The sequence below is a fragment of the Ahaetulla prasina genome, chromosome 1 (assembly GCF_028640845.1).
Source record: "Ahaetulla prasina isolate Xishuangbanna chromosome 1, ASM2864084v1, whole genome shotgun sequence".
Lineage (NCBI taxonomy): Eukaryota > Metazoa > Chordata > Lepidosauria > Squamata > Colubridae > Ahaetulla > Ahaetulla prasina.
Window position 1 is genome coordinate 133,677,400 of NC_080539.1, and position 22,542 is coordinate 133,699,941.

At 37.6% G+C, this 22,542-nt stretch overlaps 1 protein-coding gene across 2 annotated transcripts in view; it reads right to left on the bottom strand.

Moving 5' to 3' along the window:
• KCNQ5 (potassium voltage-gated channel subfamily Q member 5) overlaps positions 1 to 22,542 on the bottom strand; it is a 364,357-nt gene that overhangs the window by 60,095 nt on the left and 281,720 nt on the right. For both annotated transcript variants that reach the window (XM_058176378.1, XM_058176369.1), the window contains exons 3-5: positions 21,528 to 21,654; positions 1,104 to 1,279; positions 386 to 511 (exon numbers count right to left, since the gene is read on the bottom strand). In XM_058176378.1, coding sequence (XP_058032361.1) covers positions 386 to 511; positions 1,104 to 1,279; positions 21,528 to 21,654 — 429 coding nt within the window. The remainder of the gene's footprint in view (positions 1 to 385; positions 512 to 1,103; positions 1,280 to 21,527; positions 21,655 to 22,542) is intronic.

Consider the following 22,542-nt stretch of genomic DNA (forward strand, 5'->3'; position numbering starts at 1 on the left):
AGAGAGAGAAGAGAGAGAGAAGGAGAAAGCAGACAAGCAAGATCTCAACCACTTTTTTCTTTAGCTCCTATAATTTTTGATTTGGCTAAAATCACAGCTAGTATATAGCCCCCAACTACTTCCTCTCAACCTATCAATGCTTCCTTTACCAAGATACAATATAATAGGTCCATTCATTTAATAAGATTCAAAAGAATATTAAATTCATAAACTTGCTTTCGTCAATCTGCTATGCTTCAGTTACGTTAAGACAGCAACCTCCAAGCATTCTCAGCCAACCGTGGACATTTTTTGGAAAATTTATCAAGTTGTAGTTTCAATCCAAAGGGCACCAGACTGGGGAAAGTTAGTTTATATTATGAAGATTGATTGATTTTGTACTTACTGTGCCCCACCACAGAGCATCTGCATATGTAGAAAACTGAGCATTTGCATCTTTTTCAACCAGATAGACAAGGAAGGATGAAAAAATTAGTACTAAAAACCCAATGTACCAAGCTGTGATTAATTCCTGTAAGATAAAATAAGAATAAAAAATAAACATTTCTGATAATTTATCTGAATTCGTATATTTGTTGGAATATAAGATTAATAGAGTTCATTTTAGTTAAATGGGAAAAGTTCCTTGAGTATACAAATTATCCCTTAATTTAACAAATACATGCTATTTTAGGGCCTCAGAATTCAAACTACTTCATTTATGCCAAAAGTTGGATATATCTAGTGGGCTGTTTAAATTTTCTGCTCAATCAGCAGAACTTATTTCTATGACAAATCTCAAATTATCTTAAAAAAAATATTGCAACTTTCAAAAGAGAATTTCTATTATAATGTATAGATTGCAGTCATATATAAGACCACACAGGTTTTCCCAATAAGAATAATTTTTTCCATGGTTCTTTGACTTCTGAAGTTAGAAGGAATGGATGGATAGAGTGATGGATGGATAACAGATGTACCCATGCATGCACACACTCATGAAAGGTCAACGCACATCAAACTATTGCAAATTATTTGGATCACTCATTTAAATTTGGAATTCTCTTGTTTGCAGCATACATTCAAAATATTCACAAAAATGAAATATATGGATGGGCCCTTACCTTACTATGTGCATAAACCACTGAGCCTAACAATTTCCAAGTTCCTCCTCTTCGGTCCATGCGTACCATACGAAGAATCTGTAGGAAACGAAGACTTCTGAGTGCTGATGTTGCAAAAATGTTACCCTGAGTTTTTGCAGAAACAACTGCTATTGAAGCGATGAGAACAATGATGTCTGAAAAAAATACATCACAAAATATATTAATGCAGACAGAGACATTTATAGTCGATTAGCATGCCAACATCTGAAGAACTGGATTATTGTTGTTTAAGTATGAATTAGGAATTAGGAACTGAAATAATTGGTTAATAGTACCCACCTCTTAGAGAAAATGTTCACTGCTGATGCTGATAAATTCTAGCATTTCTAGATTAAGTTGAATATCTGGTGACTACCGAATTTTTCATAGAAACTCTATCACATTATTGTTAAGGCTCATTTTTATTTGGTATGCTATTTAAAAACCAACCTGGGAGAAATTATCTAAATTATCCAAATCACTTAGTAGCACTTAGGAATCGTCAGATGACAGTAGCAAAGAGTAATCTTTGAGAAGGAATCCCTGAATAAGAAAGATACTTATAAATATTGTAGTCAATTACACAAGAATATCCTTTGAAGAAAAAAGGTTCTTTAAATCTATGGGCTTTTCTGAGATAATTTATATTAATGCTGCAATTAATTTCATGCTTAAAAGACAAATATGATTATGTTTTTCTTTTTGCATCATCAAATGAGTTAAATAATTGATTTTTAATTATTATGTTTATTTAGTAGCAACAATCCATATGTGATTTCTAATAGCTTTACTCCAAGTTAATTTGCTGGTGTGATGGATACTTGGTATGGTCCAGATGGCAAAAATTACAGAGCAATCATAACCACATGATTGTAGGTGGCTAACATAAATATGATTTGTTCAAGCTTATTCATAAATATACTGTGGGATGGAGCCATGTAAAATGCCTAGTGGCAAAGTTGAAAACATCCTTTAAAATCCCACTTACAATCTGCTCAAGTGATGGTGATATATTGATATATGTTTGGGATAAGTGACAAAGAAACTGAGGGACAATTGAAGTAATTATATCAATATCATGTATTTGACTATTATGTTTGTATGCATGCAATTTATATTATTAAGGAAACAACATAATAAGAATTTATAAACATAATTTGATGTATGATAAGATATATTAAGGCAGTATTCAGATTCTCAGATTCTCATATTTTTACTTAGTTTTGTATATAGTGCCACATTTTTCTCTTAAACAGATTTTGCTTAAAGGCAACTTAAGTTACTTAACTGATATACCTTAAGGCAGGGATGTCAAATTGGTGGCCTACAGGCTGGATGTGTCACATGCAGGCCACGCCCACCCCAGGTCCGTGAATGGGGAAAACATCATAAAACATTTATTTATTTATATTTTATTTTATTTATTAGTTTATCAAACATGTACAAGATAGCAGATATGAATATGAACATGGACATGAACGAAGGAAATTAATACAAATAAATGGGGATAGTAGAACAGGGACGGTAGACACGCTGGTGCGCTTATGCACACCCCCTTTACCGACATTTTAGGAATGGGGTGAGGTCCACGGTAGACAGTTTAAGGTTGAAGCTGTGAGGGCATCACATGATGGCATCACATGATGGCAGTGTGACGCCGCGAGTTTGACAACTGTGTCTTAAGGAAATTATCTGAATGTTATTGTCTGATTTCTTTCAGAGGTTGTAATACAATTCTAAATTCTTCAGAGCATTCTGTATGTGGGAATCTTATTAATTACCAATTTGGGAAATAGAGGTTTCAGTCTTTCCAGTATTTGTCATCCTGTTTCAACAGCTTTGTCTTTTAAGATAAAAGGAACTGAAGTACTTCAGAGATCACAATAATCCTGAATGATGCAGGTACTAGCAAGTGAAAATTGATTTCTACTATTGCTGCTATTATACTGTTCTAAGATAGAAAGGATTCAGAAAATTGGATAGTCTACTTGAATTACCATACCTACTTTTTGCATCTAATACGTCCTGACCATTCTAACAGTGTGACAGAGAACAATTTAATGTTAGTTTTCCTTATGTCTGTCTCAATCAAAATAAATTAACTACAGTACTCAGACTTTCTTCACATTAAATAGGTTTTCAATATGACAACCCCATGAACTGAACTACTTAATTTCTCCTCCTTTCTTGTCTAGAATTTATCTAGTCATATTTTGAACTTATTTTGAATAAAGAATAATTTAAAGCTAATCCACTTTGGGATTCTTTTTATTGGTTAAAAATAAATAGAAAAAGTATGAATGAATGAATAAAGCTACTCAGTCGCCTTATCATAAAAATGTAATAAATAAATAAAATAACGATTAAGCATCCAGATTGAAAGATAGACTGATAGACAGACTACTCAGTATTTTCAATGGTGTCTTCAACACACACACACACACAAAAAAAATGTATATGTATGCATGTATGTAGGTATGATTAAATAAAACTTGTCTTAGACTGAAAACTATTCTGTACATACAAAAGTAAGTACCATAAGTAAGTAAGTAAGTAATAAGTACTTTATCTTATTAAAAAGCATTATGTGAAAGCCTTGATTAACCATGATGGGGGGCAGAGGGCAATAGCCATGGGGTCATTTGGACAACCAGGGCATATGGATGACTTTGATATAGAAATGTAAGAGGATAAATGATGAAAACATAATTAATGAAATGGAATGGAATGAAAACTATATAGATACGCTGTATGGAATATCAGGCGAAAGATAATAAATTTGAATGTAGTATGATCTTGTGAAATGGAGTTTAACGTAACATAATAACAGAGTTGGAAGGGACCTTGGAGGTCTTCTAGTCCAACCCCCTGCCCAGGCAGGAAACACTACACCATTTCAGACAAATGGCTATCCAACATTTTCTTAAAAATTTCCAATGTTGGAGCATTCACAACTTCTGCAGGCAAGTTGTTCCACTTATTGATTGTTCTAACTGTCAGGAAATTTCTCCTTAGTTCTAAGTTGCTTCTCTCCTTGATTAGTTTCCACCCATTGCTTCTTGTTCTACCCTCAGATGCCTTGGAGTATAGTTTGACTTCCTCTTCTTTGTGGCAACCCCTGAGATATTGGAACATTGCTATCATGTCTCCCCTAGTCCTTCTTTTCATTAAACTAGACATACCAAGTTCCTGCAACCGTTCTTCATATGTTTTAGCCTCCAGTCCCCTAATCATCTTTGTTGCTCTTCTCTGCACTCTGCACTCTAGAGTCTCAACATCTTTGAATACTTGCAATAGAATGAAATGAGTTATTTAATTATGAATGAGAAACTGAAAGTATATATCAGGAGAAAATAAATTGGTATCATCCAGGGTTCTGTGAGTGCATATAGAAATAGATATCCATTGGGTGGTGATAATTGTATGTGCACTTCTGTGAATAATGATAATGGAAGAACCAGAGAAGAGTTTTGGGGAAAAACTGTAACATTCTGAATAAATGTAATTCTAGGGAAAAATATACTGCTACGTGACATAAATAGGTAAATAATAATTTATTTATTTATTTATTTATTTAATTAAACTTTTATACCGCCCTTCTCCCGAAGGACTCAGGGCGGTGTACAGCCTTCATTAAAACAATTAATATACACACTAAAATAACAATTAAAAAACTTATTCAATAAAAGGCCGAAATTAAAACCGTCCAATTGACCATATAAAATACCCAATATAATTACAATTAAAAAATTTAAAATTTAAAATTTAGAATTTAAAAATCAGGCCAGTCCTGCTTGGATAAATAAATAAGTTTTCAGTTCCTGGCGAAAGGTCCGAAGGTCAGGCAATTGGCGTAAACCGGGGGAAGTTCGTTCCAGAGAGTAGGTGCTCCCACAGAGAAGGCCCTTCCCCTGGGGGCCGCCAGCCGACACTGCTTGGCGGACGGCACCCTGAGAAGACCCTCTCTATGAGAGCGCACGGGTCGGTGGGAGACATGTGGTAACAGCAGGCGGTCCCGTAAGTACCCGGGCCCTAAGCCATGGAGCGCTTTGAAGGTGGTAACCAAAACCTTGAAGCGCACCCGGAAGACCACAGGTAGCCAGTGCAGGCTGCGCAGGAGTGGTGTTACCCGGAACAACGTGGTGCTCCCTCAATCACCCGCGCAGCTGCATTCTGGACTAGCTGAAGCCTCCGAGTGCACTTCAGGGGTAGCCCCATGTAGAGAGCATTGCAATAATCCAGACGAGAAGTGACGAGAGCATGAGTGACCGTGCATAAGGCATCCCGGTCAAGAAAGGGGCGCAACTGGCGGACCAGGCGAACCTGGTAAAAGGCTCTCCTGGAGACGGCCGCCAAGTGATCTTCAAACGACAGCTGTCCATCCAGGAGAACGCCCAAGTTGCGCACCCTTTCTGTTGGGGCCAGTCAGCGGTTGCAGCTGACTGTACCGGGATGCCGGCATCCACAGCCACTCCGTCTTGGATGGATTGAGTCTGAGTCTGTTTCTCCCCATCCAGACCCGTACGGCCTCCAGGCAACGGGACAGCACTTCGACAGCTTCGCTGGGGTGGCCTGGGGTGGAAAAGTACAGCTGGGTATCATCAGCGTACAGGTGATAACTCACCTGTATAATAATGAGACAAGCAGGTATATTAAAAGTAATTAGAGATTCAGGAATAAATGCTATGGGGCCCAATGACATTCTGCAAAAAGGTCTACTTATTTTGAGTATGTGAGTTAAGCATAAGCACTTAAGTACAAAACATGATCACCTAAACATGATCACCTAAACATGATCACCTAAAGGTGGGTGAGAGGAGGACCAAATGAGAAAATGTGCTTGAGGCTATTGTGATACAAGCTCTGCCTCTTACATTCTTTCAAGCAGTGTTGCAAACATGCAAATATGAAAGGTTGGCCTGTGTGTCATGGTGAAGCAAAGAAGGCTTCATCACTTTGGCATTATTTTAATTAGAAATGGAGGCCAAAGTAATGGCAAAGGAAAGACTCTCAATCTAAAAGCATAATAGGTTGTTTATCATGAAAGAATCAACAAATTAGTGAAGCATGCAAAAGAGATGAGAGATTATGAATGTGGGGGATGCACCAATTTTTAATAGGATTATGGGTAGATCTGTGGAAAAGTTAACATAGAAAAAAAAATCTAAGAAATAAGAATGCAAGAAGAAAAAAGTGTCTGTCCTACATGAAAAAGCAAACAAGCCAGAAGATAGATACTCTCCCAATAGACAGAAAATAGAAATAAGAAAAGAAAAAGTACCGTATATACTCGAGTATAAGCCGAGTTTTTCAGCACGTTTTTTGTGCTGAAAAACGTCCCCTCGGCTTATACTCGAGTATATACGGCTTATACTCGAGTTTTTTTTTTTCTTCTTTTTTTCACATTATACCGGATGGCGCAAACTTGGCGGGCTTTTGCATTAGCGCGGGGGAGCCCTGCCGGTGCAGGGGGGGGGGGGGGGGGGGGGGCCGCCAGCCTTCTCGGCTGAGGAGGAGGGTTTCCCCGACCGGTAGCTGCCTCATTTCCCACCCTCGGCTTATACTCGAGTCCCCAGTTTACCCCAGTTTTTTGGGGTAAAATTGGGGACCTCGGCTTATACTCGGATCGGCTTATATTCGAGTATATACGGTATTTCTTGTTCAGAACAAAGTAAAATGAATTGCTATTTGTAAATTTTAAAAGGGAGAGAAAATGCAGTGATTTTTCTAGAAATAAAAAAAAGTGTTTTGGAAGTGGATAAAGAGGATTAAAGAAGAGGTATCCAATACACCCAATGGATTTTTAAAAAAACAGTAATGGAAATGATTTGTGATAAAACTGAAGTGAGGGAATGTTGGAAGGAATATTTTAGAAATCCCTATGGAAATGACAGTGGTACAGCACACAAGTAGCAGCACTTGGCTCTCTTTTTCGATTTAAATCACCTTTGGTGCAACAACCTTGCACCAAAGGTTGTTGCACCAAAGGTTCACAAGTCTAGCTCCGTTTCAAAGGAATACTAAAACCTTATTTAAAAACAGGTCTACTCTTGTTTCCAAAGTCTGCACCCCAGGGTGGCCACAAGAGAGATCAGTGATATCAAAAAACAGTGGCCATTACCAGGCATACAATATACCCCTTTTTGCAGGTATGTGGCAGGGGTAAAAAGACGGGTCCTTGAAGAAAAGGGCCGCGGTGTGGCTCAGGCTGTAAGAAGCCTGTTATTAAACACAGCTGCTTACAATTACTGCAGGCTCGAGTCCCACCAGGCCCAAGGTTGACTCAGCCTTCCATCCTTTATAAGGTAGGTAAAATGAGGACCCAGATTGTTGGGGGGGGGCAATAAGTTGACTTTGTATATAAATATACAAATAGGATGAGACTATTGCCTTACACAATGTAAGCCGCCCTGAGTCTTCGGAGAAGGGCGGGATATAAATGTAAATAAAACAACAACAAGAAGATTTAAGAAGAGCTACCATTTCCTATTCTATGAATTGCACTTTACATGTGGTCTAAGAACAATTATTCCAATAATTATGTATGTGTTCAGTTGATTTAGTCTTTTTTCTCCATTAAGTGCAAGATTGTTGAACCTCAGCAATAACATCACAATTAGGCATCAGAGTAACATTCTTCAGTAGAATATTGTGATGTAGTTCCTGTACCTGAGTGGTGAAACCAAAATTTTTTTACTACCAGTTCTGTTGGCATGGCTTGGTGGGTGTGGCAGGGGAAGGATACTGCAAAATCTCCATTCCCACCCCACTCCAGGGGAAGGATATTGCAAAATCCCCATTCCCTCCCCACTCTGGGGAAAGGATATTGCAAAATTTCAATCCCCACCCCCCCCAGCCAGAGATGGTATTTGCCAGTTCTCCGAACTACTCAAAATTTCCGCTACCGGTTCTCCAGAACCTGTCAGAACCTGCTGGATTTCACCCCTGCTGTATCTCATCTTACATGCTGATTTGATTTTTATTCTGATCTCCACCCTAAACTATCTACTTAACAACCTCTATGAAGCTACTATAGCAGTTTCAGTTTGGGAAAAGAAATAATTTAATTTAGAGCAACAAAAAAGTGAAGTGTGTTCCCATATTATATGACAGTTGACCAGGGTGGCACAAATACATGCTTTTGGTGGCCAAAGACTTTTAATAGTCAACACAGTTAGCTCTGAACTCTTACTAGGAGGTGCAGATATAATACAGCAGAGGAAAAAGCAAACACAACAGCTAAATATACAGGTAGTCCTCAACCACAATTGAGCCCAAAATTTCTATTGTTTAAGTGAGACATTTGTTCAGTGAGTTTTGGCCCATTTTACAACTTTGTCTGCCTCAGTTGTTAAGGGAATCACTGCAGGTGCTAAGTTAGTAACCTACTTGTTAAGTGAATCTGGCTTCCCTGTTGACTTTGCTTTTCAGAAGGTCGCAATGACCCTGGAATACAGCAACGGTCATAAACAACCAGCTGCTAAGTGTTTGAATTTTGATCACATGATCATGTTGCTAAGATAATTACTGTGAAAAATGGTCGTAAGTCCCCTTTTTCAGTGATGCTGTTACTTTGAACGGTCACTAAGTGAAGTGTTGTAAGTCAAGGACTATCTGTACATATTTTAGGTCTCTTCAGAGGAATTGTATTCTTTTGCTCCTCTTATCCTATAACTAGGTATAATAATGTTTTATTATGCCAGTTGTCCTGAGTATACCTGTTATTTAATGAGCACAGAGACATTGCATTAACTTAAAACAAAGCAAAGTCTCAATATTATTTATTTTAGCATACATATACATCATTTTTCAATGTTAACTACTCTAAAAATCCTTAAAAATGGTACAGTTTCATACAGATTGGATCAAACAGATTTAGTCTATTTGAAGGTTGGTCTCCAACTGACTTGGAAACATTTCATCTGAATATATATTATGTGTTTTCCAGTTTATTGCTTGCTCAGAGTTCTATTTCTAGCTCTGGGATTTTCCTATGATTAGGTGATGTGAAAGAAAAATAAAATAAAAGCAGGGATATCAAAAGACAATTATACTGTATTTAGCTTATTATTCTGATTTTACATAGTTCTGTTTTAGAACTATTCTAAGGCCATTCATCTCAGTCTATGGTTGCTTGTTTATCTTTGTTCTGTGTTGTGAAAGCCTCATGGCAGTTTGCATTGTTCTTTATTTCTGTTCAGTGGTACTTGCCTAAGAGATATTATGGTTTGATTACTCTGACAATCTGAACATTTAATTGCATTTAGTAAGCTAAAGAACGGCATACATAGATTTTCAAAATGCAAGAAACGTATGTATTTGAAGCACAATACTGCAAAGTGCCACAAATGTCAACTGAGAAGAAGGTGGGAGCAGGAAAAAAAAGAGCTAAATATACGTACAGGCAGTCCTTGTCTTTACAACCATTCGTGTAGTGACTCTTCAAAGTTATAACAGCACTGAAAAAAAGTGTTTTTCACACTTAGGAATGTTACAGCATCCCCATGGTCATGCAATCAAAATTCTTACTCTTGGCAACTGGCATGTATTTACTGGCAAACTTCTGATGAGCAAAATCCATGGAGAAGCCAGATGCACTTAATTATCATATTACTAACTTAACAACTGCAGTGATTCACTGAAACCACTGTGGCAAGAAAGGTTATAAAATGGGGCGAAAATCACTTAACTGACTTGCTTAGCAATGGACATGCTGGATTCAGTTGTGGTCCGTAAGTTGAGCACTACCTGTAATCAACGCACAGAAGCAACTTTTAGTGGACCACCAACCAACCTCCCCTGGTTGCCAGGAAAGGGGTCCTGATTTTCTTGAGATTGTTACAAGATGGCAGAGACATGAAAACGGCTACTTCAACACGTAACTCTAAATGGTATGGACCACAGAGATCACTCCCAGTGTTGGTACCAACGGTGTATCTGTATAATATCGACACAGCAACTCCAGTGATGGGTTTCAAATTTTTTTACTACCGGTTCTGTGGGTGTGGCTTGGTGGGCGTGGCAGGGGAAAGATACTGTAAAATCTCCATTCCCTCCCCAATCCAGGGGAAGGTTGCTGCAAAATCCCCATTTCCTCCTGATGAGCTGAGACTTGGAAGGCAGAGAATAAATGGGGGCGGGGCCAGTCAGAATTTTTACTACCGGTTCTCAGAACTACTCAAAATTTCCACTACCGGTTCTCCAGAACTGGTCAGAGCCTGCTGAAACCCACCTCTGAGCAACTTGCATCTCTATCTTAAATTGCCTTTGGTTAAGGCCAGTCCTTCTGCATGCAGTAGTGCTCAGCAGCCAAAGTATAGTTTCCCAGCATACTGCAACAACTAACTGCTGGGAATATATGGTTTATTGATCTTAGCTTGTCATGAACTTAAAATAGATCTAGATAATTTCTGTCCAATCGTTAAAGATACTAAAAGCTTGTAATAGATTTATCAGCTATCCAGGCATGATATTGCAGTTGAAATGGCAGAAAGTATCTGGAAACATAAGTAAAACTTCTACAGTATATTAAAATATTCCCTGTCCAATGATTAAGATATACTCTCTTATGCTACAATTATATAGATATTGATATGCAGAGTTGTTGATTTATTCATTGTAAATAAAAGAGCTATTAGTCTTGGAGTAAAAGTTTTTATTTAGAACATAAATCCCATAAATGCTGCCTTCAATTAGTTTAATATGGTATGGTCATAGCAAATGGCAAAAGATATTTGTTTCTAACCTTGTGCATCAGTCATTTTCATATTTTAGCTTATAATATAAGGTTATTATATCTTTACCCTCTGAATAGATGGCTGTTCCCTACTTTTCTTTCATAATAAATCAGGTATATAAGGCAGTGAAATAGTGACTATGATTACATATTGCCCTAAGTTATAACATGGCTTATTTTCAGCTTAGCTAGTTCGTTGTCTGGACCGATATAATCTGTGAAGCAAGGTTTATGTCCTAGAACACTGTGCAAACTCTATTAAGAATGGTTCATTTAATAAATGGTCATTAAATCATAATTATCAATAGCACAATGCATGGACCTGGTTGGGGATTTGTTGGGCAAAAATCTGAATATGTCCAAAGTCTCCCTAGAGACTCTTCTGCAAAAAGAAGTCTTGCAATTTATGGAATGATTCATTCTTCAATTCAACAAGCCACTTGCTATGGTCCTGTTGGGCTTCTCAGCAGGAAGAGGTGGACGCAGAGCCACTCAGAATTGTTGAGAGTCAGGCAGCACAGAAAATTTAACAAATAAATAAAAGGGGCATCTAGGGATAACAATCCTAAAGGGAGGTTATCAGCCCTCTCTAGCTGAGACAGCTCCAGCAACCTCCAGGATTTCCTGCCTCAACCCATAGACAGTCTCTCAGATTCTGAAGTTCACCCTATCAGAAGCTTGCTTGAAAGATACAACAGTTGAGCTCTGCCAATCAGACCGCCTGCCCAAGAGCAGGCCAGCAGAACTCCAAGCAGCAACAGGCTCAGTTCTGCAATTAAGCAGAGATTCAGTTTTATTTATTTAGAATTTTCATCCAACCTATATTATTCTTTTTACAAAAAACTCATGATGACAAATATATCTAATATTCTTCCTTTTCCTATTTTTCCCACAACAATAACCCCGTCAGGAGGGTTGGGTTGAGAGAGAGAGAAAGAATGACTGGTCCAAAACAGTGGTAGATTGCTACTGGTTCGCTCTGGATCAGGCAAACCGGTAGTGACAATGGGACACTCTGCCCACCCGCTTCTGTGAATGGGCAGAAGCATTGTGCGCACCAGCAAACTGGTAACAGTGAGTTTTGAAACCCGCCCCTGGTCCAAAGCCAGCTGACTGTGGGATTAGAACTCACAGTCTCCTGGTTTCATCATTACACAAAACTGGCTATTTGTTGGCTTCACTCCAGGGGTGAAATCCAGCAGGTTCTAACAGGTTCTGGAGAACCGGTAGTGGAAATTTAGAGTAGTTCAGAGAACCGGCAAATACCACCTCTGGCTGGCCCCAGAGTGGGATGGGAATAGAGATTTTGCAATATCCTTCCCCCAGGTGGAGTGGTAATGGAGATTTTGCAATATTCTTCCCCTGCCATGCCCACCAAGCCACGCCTATAGAACTGGTAGGGAAAAATTTTGGATTTCACCCTTGCTTCATTCCCTGAGAAAAAATGCAGAGAACAACTTTTTAAAGCTCAGTTCTGTTGCCCAAACCTTCCTGGCCCATCCTTAGCTTTGGATTCCGCTTTTTTGCCTTTTTTCTTGCATTTATGACTTGTTTATTCAATTCCTGATACTGACTTGTGCAAAGGGTGGGACTACCTTTACAGTTCTAGTCTTAAGAGGGTAGTAGAAAGCACTGTTTTCTTCTAAAAGATCTCCCTGAACTTGAAATGATTTCTCCCTTTCCCTTCCTCCCTCCCTTTCCTCTTCAACCTAGATGCCTTTTCTCTCAATGTTTAGAACAGGGGTAGTCAACCTTTTTATACCCACCGCCCACTTTTGTATCTCTGTTAGTAGTAAAATTTTCTAACCGCCCAACAGTTCCACAGTAATGTGAATAGAATAGAATTTTATTGGCCAAGTGTGATTGGACACACAAGGAATTTGTCTTGGTGCATATGCTCTCAGTGTACATAAAAGAAAAGATACGTTCATCAAGGTATCATCATCTGCGCATGCCTCTCGTGCATCGTGGATTGGGTGGGGGGGCACTGGTTACCAGCTCTGCTTGTCTGTTACAGCTGGGTGGTATAGGGGGAGATGTGCGAGCTATTCTGGGATGAGGCTCTTTTGTTTGAGGTCGCACTATAGCGCCATTTAGTTTCACTTACGTAACGTGAAGTAAAGTTATGCGTGGGTGATACAAATAGTATATTTTCAGAAATTTAAATTGTCACAGGGAATTTTATGAAAACCTAATGAAAATGTTTTTAAATAATGCTATGAACATTTTTTAAAAAGTCAATTAAATTTAAAAAAAGGAAAGTGCTTCAGTATTGGACAAAACCCCTACCGCCCACCTTGAAAGCTGGAACGCCCACTAGTGGGCGGTAGGGACCAGGTTGACTACCACTGGTTTAGAAGATATAGGCATAAATTGCTCTCTTCCCTTCTCCAAAAGAGATTTCTTCAGTAAACAGAACTCTGTCAGAAGTATATGGACCCAGTTATCCCTAATCCATACCACAATGGTTAATTTATCTAGGAGCTGGAAATCACTGAAGAAGAAAGCAATTCAAGCCACAATTCAATATAGGTTGAGTACATTTTTTTTTATTAAATTGTGGTTTCAGACTGATAGATCTAAAAATATTTGCCATTTAGTTTTGGAATTTAGTGTGGCTATGAAGAATAGTTGTGGCTGAACCTAAATTATTGCATTCCTCCTATATAACATCCAATCTAACATATTCTATTCAGAATATTAGCAAAGGAAAAAGAATGTATGTTTTCTTCTTTTTTTAAATAGGCTCTCTTTTTGATAAATTGTAATCTAGTATGTAATCGAAAGCGGTATTTATTTTGACAACAGCTTCACTATTCAGCTGTGAAAGCTGAGCTACTCAAACTGATACTGAGTACTTTTATCTTCTTACAGTCCTTGTCAAACATTAAGAGTTTGCCACTGTATACGGAGGATTGCTCGTCTGTATCTATTTCCAATTCCATAAACACATATTATTGACGTGGCAGTATTCTGCCCTAGAAAATGTGTCAAAGAGATGGGGAAACTTACAGCTGATTGCTCTCTATCTGATGTCAAAAGCTTGCTATTTCTCCCTCCCTCCATACACACACAAAATACTCTTAAACTATTTAGACAATAAGATATAATAAACTAAGAACTGGCATTACTACTATTAAACTGGATTTGGACTTTTTGGTTTCATAAATGATGCCAAAGAAAAAAAAATAGCAAAAGAGCTAAAAAAAAACAACAAGGCTGGCAGTAGCAAAATTAAATCTAAGCACATATTTCAACTTTTTAGCATCTATAACTCCATTTTTTTCCTACTAGCCATAGCTGTGGAAACAAATTTCGCCACCTTACAGGTGATGCTTGGATTTAAATCTGATAAAAGGAGGAGTACATAAAATGCATTTGGTCTGCCTATGTATTTGCTTAGAAGAGATGCTATGAATAAATATCAAGAACCTGTAGAAGAATAGCACAATAGCGCATTTACCAAAATAGATCCAAAAAAGTCTGGACATTTATCATATGGGATACCAACAGATCTACTTTGCATAACTGGACAGAGGATAGGAGAAACCATTAACCTGGATTTTTGACTGCACATCAATGGATGGTTCTGTTAAAATCAACAGATGGCATAAGAGATGGTGAAATCTCTTATTTTGATTCCAGAGAAATTCTCTACCTGGAGTGAAGTTTCTCATACAAAGTTAAAGGAGCTAGGCCTTAAACATAATTTATCATCTTAAAGCCGCAGACTACACAAGTCTGCTTTGACAAATCTGGTCTTCTAAGGAAATAAAGACAGTTTCAGTTCATAGGATGGCATTAGAAACACAAGTGTATTTTTTCAAAAATTACTCTTAGAAATTTAGATTGAAATTTCTTAAGATAGTAAATGCCTTTGTCTTTATAGGTGTATACAGTGTATATCTATGCATAGTAGAGCTGGGCAGCTGCTATTCTCTGGAAAACCTGGAAGTTGGGGTATAAATTAGCCAGTAGTTTGATTAAAAAAAACAACACCTCAAAGCAGCAAATATTAATGTCTTTAGTAACCATTCAAAGTTACAATGGCATTGAAAAAAGTGATTTATGACTGTTTTTTTTCACACAACCGTTGGATCGTCCCTGTTAAGTTTGGGCAATGAAGAGGCAGGAGACGATACAAGTGACAACAGCTCTTTAGTTTATTGTGATCCCAGCCGAAAACCAACAGGCAAAACCCCTCTTTAAATAGTAATTTGGCTGAGGCACCAGCCAATCAGCAACGTGCTTTTTTCCCGCCTAAATTTCCCTCCTGAAATTCAAATACATTACAGTCCCCCTGGTCAAAATTCAGATGGTTGCTGTGTCCAGAGGTCATGTAATCAGCTTTTGCGACCTTCTGACAAGCAAAGTCAATGGGGAAGCCAGATTCACTTAACAACCATGTTACTAACTTAACCACTGCAGTGATTCGCTTAACAACTGTGTCAAGAAACATCTTGCTTAGCAACATAAATTTTGGGCTTTGTTGTGATCGTAAATTGGCATACTACCTGTATGCCAAGTATTTATATTGCTTCTCTTGCACTGTTACATGGCCACTGATCTGCCATTTATGTCTCTTTTATTTTTTAAAGAACCTAACTTTGGCTTTCCAGTAATTTATAGTGGCTCTTTCATCTTTACAATACATTGCAAAAATCTGTAATGTTCTTTGTCCCAACACTGAGACAAAGGAGTTCTATTTAAATTGTTTAAAGCCTCTTCTATCCATCCCTGTGATATTATTGTTTTTATGCAGTGTCCATAATTGTAGTAAAAGAGCTTTTTAGGATATCTAATCCAGAAGGTTTTTTTAAAAAGCATAATATATGTTCTTCATCCCATTCATTGATTTGTAAGTACTGTTATCCCTGTATATCAGACTGACCATGGATTTGTGGGGGAGAAAATGATCATCTCTGACTGAACAGAAATATTTTTATTTTTACCATAATCTGATACTATTTAGTCCAACTTCTATTTGATAACTGAGAAGCTTTCCTTTGATTATAAGAAGGGCATTATTGACCTCCTTAAGGGTTTGATTTGGAATGATCTAAAAACTGCTCAGAATTGTGTCTTTTTTAAGGGCATCCACAGAACAGCTGTGTGTTTATAGGCTAGTAAAATCCTCTTGATGCCATATTGGGCAGGAAGTCAAGCAATTCTAAGTCCAGATGGAAGTGTGCATTTAGGAAGTTTGCATTAGTTTTTTATCAAGACGTTTTCCTCTAGCTGTATTATTCATTGTTATCTGAAGCTCCAGGCTCATAAGTAATATGATCTGTGAATTGTTTTGAAATCCTATACCCCTTTGCTATTCTTCTCTGACATTGTGCCTCAACTGAAATAAGGGTCACTGCTACAATATTGCTGTTTGAATGTGGGTTCTTTAGGGTTTCTTCCAGGAATCCAATAAGTTATATGTGGCTACTCACATACGAAATGGGTTTCCAGAATTCTTTCGAACATTAACGTTGTTCATGCTTGAAACAGACCTTTGTCTATTTGCATGAATAGCTCAAGCAATTGTTCCTCTTCATCAATTTTGTTGTTAATCGTTGTTAGCTGCTTAAAGATCAAAATTACAGTTTCCACAGTGAGAAAGCTGTGTGTGTGGTCAACAAGACTGGATCAGAGATTAGACAGGAGCAGAATGATCTTTGGCAGGATTTTTTCCCCCCTCTCTTTTGTATGAGACATGGTGAATGGAGAGCTGAGGACTATTAATTAAGCTTTCCATCTGCTCTTTATTAGGGTTATTTTCATCTTCTTCACACCCCAATTCCTCATTATTCCAAGAGGCTGGTCTTATTCAGCATATCTGTTATCTGTTTGGAGATGCTTTAAAGCATTACCTTAGTTTCAGAATGCTGGAGAAGTACCAAATCTTCAGCTGCTAGCTAATGCTTGGTGTCAGAGCTTTTCCTGTCATGCTTTTTTAACTTTTGTTGTTTTAGCACCAGATGTTGTTTCATTTGTCTTGTAGCTCATTTTGTTCTTTAATTCAAGCAGAATAAGAAATTTTTCAAATCCTTGCTTACACAGGAAGTCCACAGAGGTAAAATCTGTTTTCTAGTGTAGGTAAAGGTAAAGGTTTCCCTTGCACATATGTGCTAGTCTTTCCTGACTCTAGGGGATGGTGCTCATCTCCGTTTCAAAGCTGAAAAGCCAGCACTGTCTGAAGACGTCTCTGTGGTCATGTGGCTGGCATGATTAAATGCCAAAGGCGCACGGAACACTGTTACCTTCCTACCAAAGGTGGTCCCTATTTTTCTACTTGCATTTTTATATGCTTTCGAACTGCTAGGTTGGCAGAAGCTGGGACAAGTAACAGGAGCTCACCCTGTTAGTGGCACTAGGGATTCGAACTGCTGAACTGCTGAACTTTCTTAGCATCTTAGCCACCGAGCCACTGCGCTGGTTGCAAAAAAGAATTGCCACCTTGCTACCCGTGTCCTATGCTTACTTGTTATTAGTATGTTTTTCCATACCTTACATTTTTATTCTGGGGATACTGATCTGTGCCTAAAGTAGAGGAGGACTGCTTTCAATTTTAAATGATAGGTTAAAAACTAAAGTTGAGTGTTGGATAAAAGAAAAATGTATATATCCCAGGAAATTATCATTTTTTTTGTACCATCTTAAAAGTTTCTTTGCATAATGCCTCAAAGTCATGAATCTAAGCTACACCAAAATAAACAGCTGAGATAAAATTGCCTTGACTGCCCTTCCCACAGGTAATATAGACAGAGGATCCTCCAGAGGGGGTGGGGGATGGGGTTAAGTTAAAACAATCAGTTAAAAAATTGTTGATATATTGTGTCTCTCCACCTCCAACTTTCTTTGATTAAATAAAAGATAGAATGTTGGAGAAAAAGAAATACCACAAGAAGAGGGAAGAATTCTTGGACCTACTTAAAAATTTCACATTTGCAGTATAGCCACTGCATCAGTAGTGGGTTTCAAATCCTGGCGCTACTGGTTCTCTATCGGTAGTGCGCGGGTGTGCACGCTCTCTTTTCAAGTGCGTGGTTCTTCTGTCCATGCGCAGAGCATTTCTGATGATTTCTGGGTGGGTGGGCAGAGCCTCCTGCCGCCGCCACTACCAGTTCGCCTGAACTGGGGCGAACCAGGAGCAACCCACCACTGCACTGCATCATAAAACCCCTGCTTGGAAGCATCTCCAGATTCTCCAGATTCATGGCTAACCTAAAAACCAGTGAACAAAGTAGATGTGATAGACAGAGCCTGGAGTGCAAAGTGGGATGGCATTCTAATGTCGGCTGGCGGCCCCCAGGGGGAGGGCCTTCTCTGTGGGGGCTCCCACCCTCTGGAATGAGCTTCCCCCAGGACTTCAACAACTTCCTGACCTCCAGACCTTCCGCCGCGAGCTGAAGACGTATTTATTCTTCCGCGCAGGACTGGCATAATTATTATGATTATTATAATTATTACTATTATTAATTTTAATGGGGTTTTTATGGTTTTAATGTATTTTAATTATGGGCCAAATTTAATAGGTTTTTTAATATTGGTTTTAATTGTATTGTATCTATTTATTGTTGGTTTTATCTGGCTGTAAACCGCCCTGAGTCCTTCAGGAGAAGGGCGGTATAGAAATTATATTATTATTATTATTATTATTATTATTATTATTATTATTATTATTATTATTATTATTATTATTATTATTATTATTATTATTATTATTAAGAACCTGCCCAATGTTCTCAGTAGTAATAAAATAGCATTAACAGTATTCAAAACAATGTCCTATTGAATAAGACAGGTCTTGCTCACAGACTTATCATTTAACTCATCTGTTTGATTTTATTTTGGCATTGTATTTTTTTATATTTGCTGGTCATTGACCAAATAAACGATAGCATTAATAATTTTAACTTACAAAGGGAACAGAAAGGAAGAATTAACCTCTGGGCTAACCCCAGAATCAATGAACAAAAAAGCCTCTTTAAAATATTGTTTAAAAGTCCAAACTGATGACATGATATAAAATAGTACTAGAAATTTGAGAGGATAAATAAAGAGATAAAAAATAAAAAGGAAGTTTAGCATAGAGATAGCAGAAAATATTTAAATTGCAAATTGCAAAAAAAAAAAAAAAAGGCAGTAAGGCAAGTGAAGAGAAAAGATGGTGGTGAAACAAGCAAAACTAGTACAGTTACATTATTTATACCGAATCAAAACATTTCACCATTGCAATCGTGAAATCTAATAATCTAGCCATAAAATTAGAATTCCAGAAATAAAAAGCAAATACTGGGCCTAGCAAACAAAAAAGGCCAGGAAATACTTAGCAGGATTTAGCAGGACTTAGCATGTACACTGAGCTAATTATTGAATTTAAAAATCTTTAAATCAGAAAAATCAAACATTTTGGAGACTTGAAGGAAACATACAATTTAGTAATGGCATGAGAAAAAGAAAACTGTAATAAACTGAATTTTTTAGAAAGGGAAAGTAGACAGACCAGTTTTTAAAAACATGAGAGCATGTTGTAGAAGAAGAAAGGAAAGAAATAAGAACAGACAAATACGGGTAAATAACATTTCAAAAGGGTGACTGCAAGAAATAATCTGTGGAAACTGAAACTGAAATGAAATGAGAAAGTTGGAAAGTCTTCTGTTGCATAACTACAAGTCTGAAGGCAACATGGAAGAATATTGCCAAAGTGGGAAATCCAGAGCAACAACCTGGTGAAACACTGTATGAGTAAAAAAACAATTCAGACTCTTCTGAATCTGACAAATAGAGCAAAAGGAATTGAGAGGCTAAAAACAAAACAAAACAATAAAAATGTGATTAGCTTCATGAAAAAAAGAAAGTGAAAAGGAAAAGCATGCTGATAATGAGAAGAAAATAACTACATCTATAAAAAGAGGAAAGTACAGATAAATTATGAAAAAAATGTAACTTGCAGAATAGGTGGAACAGAATTGCTCTTATAGCTTTTAAGATTAGAAACACCACCTCCTTCGTCCTTTTCAAAATACGCTCCCTTTTCCTTAGCCAATGATTCAGAAAAGTATCACTCCATAAGTGGGCCTGATTTCATTTGATTAAATATGCTTCATTCCTAATTAGTACTCAGTACAGTATTTAACATGAAAAGATTTTCAACAGCTATTTTGCTAGGTGCAATGAAGGCTTTTGACAGGGTTAATTGGTTATGTCTAATTAACAATATCATATCCTGGGGATGGTTTTAAGGTATTAATTTATCAGCAGAAAAAGCACTACTCCGTATTAATAATTACAGTGCTAAATATGTTGATATAAAAGAGGGACATATCATGACTGTCTACTCTTTTCCAATGTTGTTGCAATCTCATTATAGCCATTACTTAGGATATTCAAAAAGAATCCGCAGATCAAAGGAACACAAATTGATCATAAAATCCATACTAATAATCTGTGGTTGATACATTTTTAATCTAATCTCCTTAAAGCAATGCAATAGATTTAAAGGATTAGGGTTTCCCCCCCTCTTTTTGAAAGTTTGCAGAGCTAAAAATAAATTGTGGAAAGCCAGAGCTCATTTCTTTGTATACTGTTCTAGCTGCTCAGTTAACTATGCACAAATTATCTGGCTTTGCATTACAGTTTTCAAGCATTAACTACTTGGGAATTCAAATGAGTAAAGATGTAAAATACTTCATCCATAGAATGATAATCCAACGATTAAATGACTAATGCAGATATTACAATAATGAAAAGCATCATGTCTTTCTTTATTAGCAAGATTGGGTGCTAAAAACAGAACAGCAAAGTCTGTTTTTTTTCCTTTTCTACTACTATGTAAGGTAGTAGAGATGGGTAAGTATGTTGGATAAATTTATACATGGAGGGAAGATGCTAAGATACAGTACAACTCTCAATGATTCTGGGCAGCTCACATCAAATTATAATAGATCACTTGATAGTGAAAAAGGAGATAGCTTCTCCCACTTTACAGTGGTATTTATAGGATTTTTATTGGAGAAGCAGTGGAGCTAGGCAAGGACCAGTAACTGAAAGGGTGATGTTCTTCTTCTTCTTCATTTTTAGTTCTCTCCTTTTCGTTTTTTCCAAGAAAGGCAACAATCTTTTTTATGTTTATATGAAAAAAATGGGGAGATATCTGTCACCTTAACCATCTTTTATTTATCCATCTATTAAAGCACAACCATTACGGGGTAGGAATAAGTGCTTGAACTTCCACTCCACTCCAATGTAAGTCATGGAAGCTCTTGAGGACTCTTGGCGCTAATCACTTTCTTTCAACCCAACCTATTTTATAAGGTGGTTAGGGGCAAATGGAAGAGTGGGTTCCAGGTATACTACCTTGAGCTTCTGAAGAAAGATGAACGGGTCACATAATAAATAATACTACTGTGTATTTTTTCACTAGGATAAATTTAAGGGTTAATTATGATAATTCTTATATATAATTGGTAAGTTTTTTAGAAGTGGTTGCCCTTGTCTTCTTTCAAGGGCTGTGAGGGAGTGACTGGCCCAAGGTTGTGCAGCTAGCCTTGTGCCTAAGGTGGGAGTAGAATTCATGGTCTCCCACTTTCTACTCTGATGGGTTACACCAAAGTGGCTCTTTTTCTATACCAGTACTGTTTTCAGATGAAATTAGTCATACTTGAACAACTCACCTATTACACAGAAAGGTTTCCTTGCAAATCGCAGTCTTCCTTGCCATCCACGATATCTACAACAGCAGCCAGCAGACCAGATGCGTATGATAAATTCCAAACCAAAGACAACAATCATCACTGATTCCTAGGAGGCAATGAAAAAAGAGGCAGCTGGTGAAGTCAACCAAGAGAACAGCAGCAAAAGAATTAATACGGGATGCTGTTAAATACCTATAGTATATTAACGCTGAAGCAATATTTAGTTTTACAGCATTTATCCTTCCCCGTTTGTTTGTTTCTTTGTGTCAGAAGCATCTCAATTAAAACAAGGCATACTAAATGGCATAAAATATAAAATACACATATGTACAAGTTAAACAGATCTTGCCCAGAAAATAGCAACATTAATTGCATTCTGTTATGCTGCCATAAGATCCCCAAATGGGCACTGATCAGGACACAAAGGACAGGTATACATATGTGTTGTTCTCGGCACATCACCACAATTGCAAAGGGCAGATAGCTCCATTTGTTCAGAGTGTCTCTGAATCTTGTTCTACCCATGTGCAATCTATTCAACAATTTCCATACTTCCCAGCTTTCACCAGACCCAGGTGCCATTTCCTCCATTGGTTCCATCCGTTGGTTCTTTGTAGCTTTCCATAGGTCCTCTCTACTTTTAAATTCTTCAAAGTCTTCCATTGACCTAAGGAAGCTTTTCTTAGATTTCAGTCTCTGATGAACTGGTTGCAGACTGTAGAGCGGGAGTTGTCTAGATATTGATGATTTGACACACGTTCTCTGTGTGCTGCAGCTTCTCTACAAACAGCAGGTGGGGCAATGCCAGCTAAATAGTGGATGGTTTAAGGCACCCGGTAATAATTCTGTGAGCTTCATTCAGAGCGACATCTACTTTCCCAGCATGTGCTGATTTATACCAAACTGGGCAGGCATATTCGCCTGCCAAGCAGCAAAGAGCTAAAGCTATTGTCTTAAGGACTCTTGGTTTGGCACCCCAGGTAGAATTCATAAA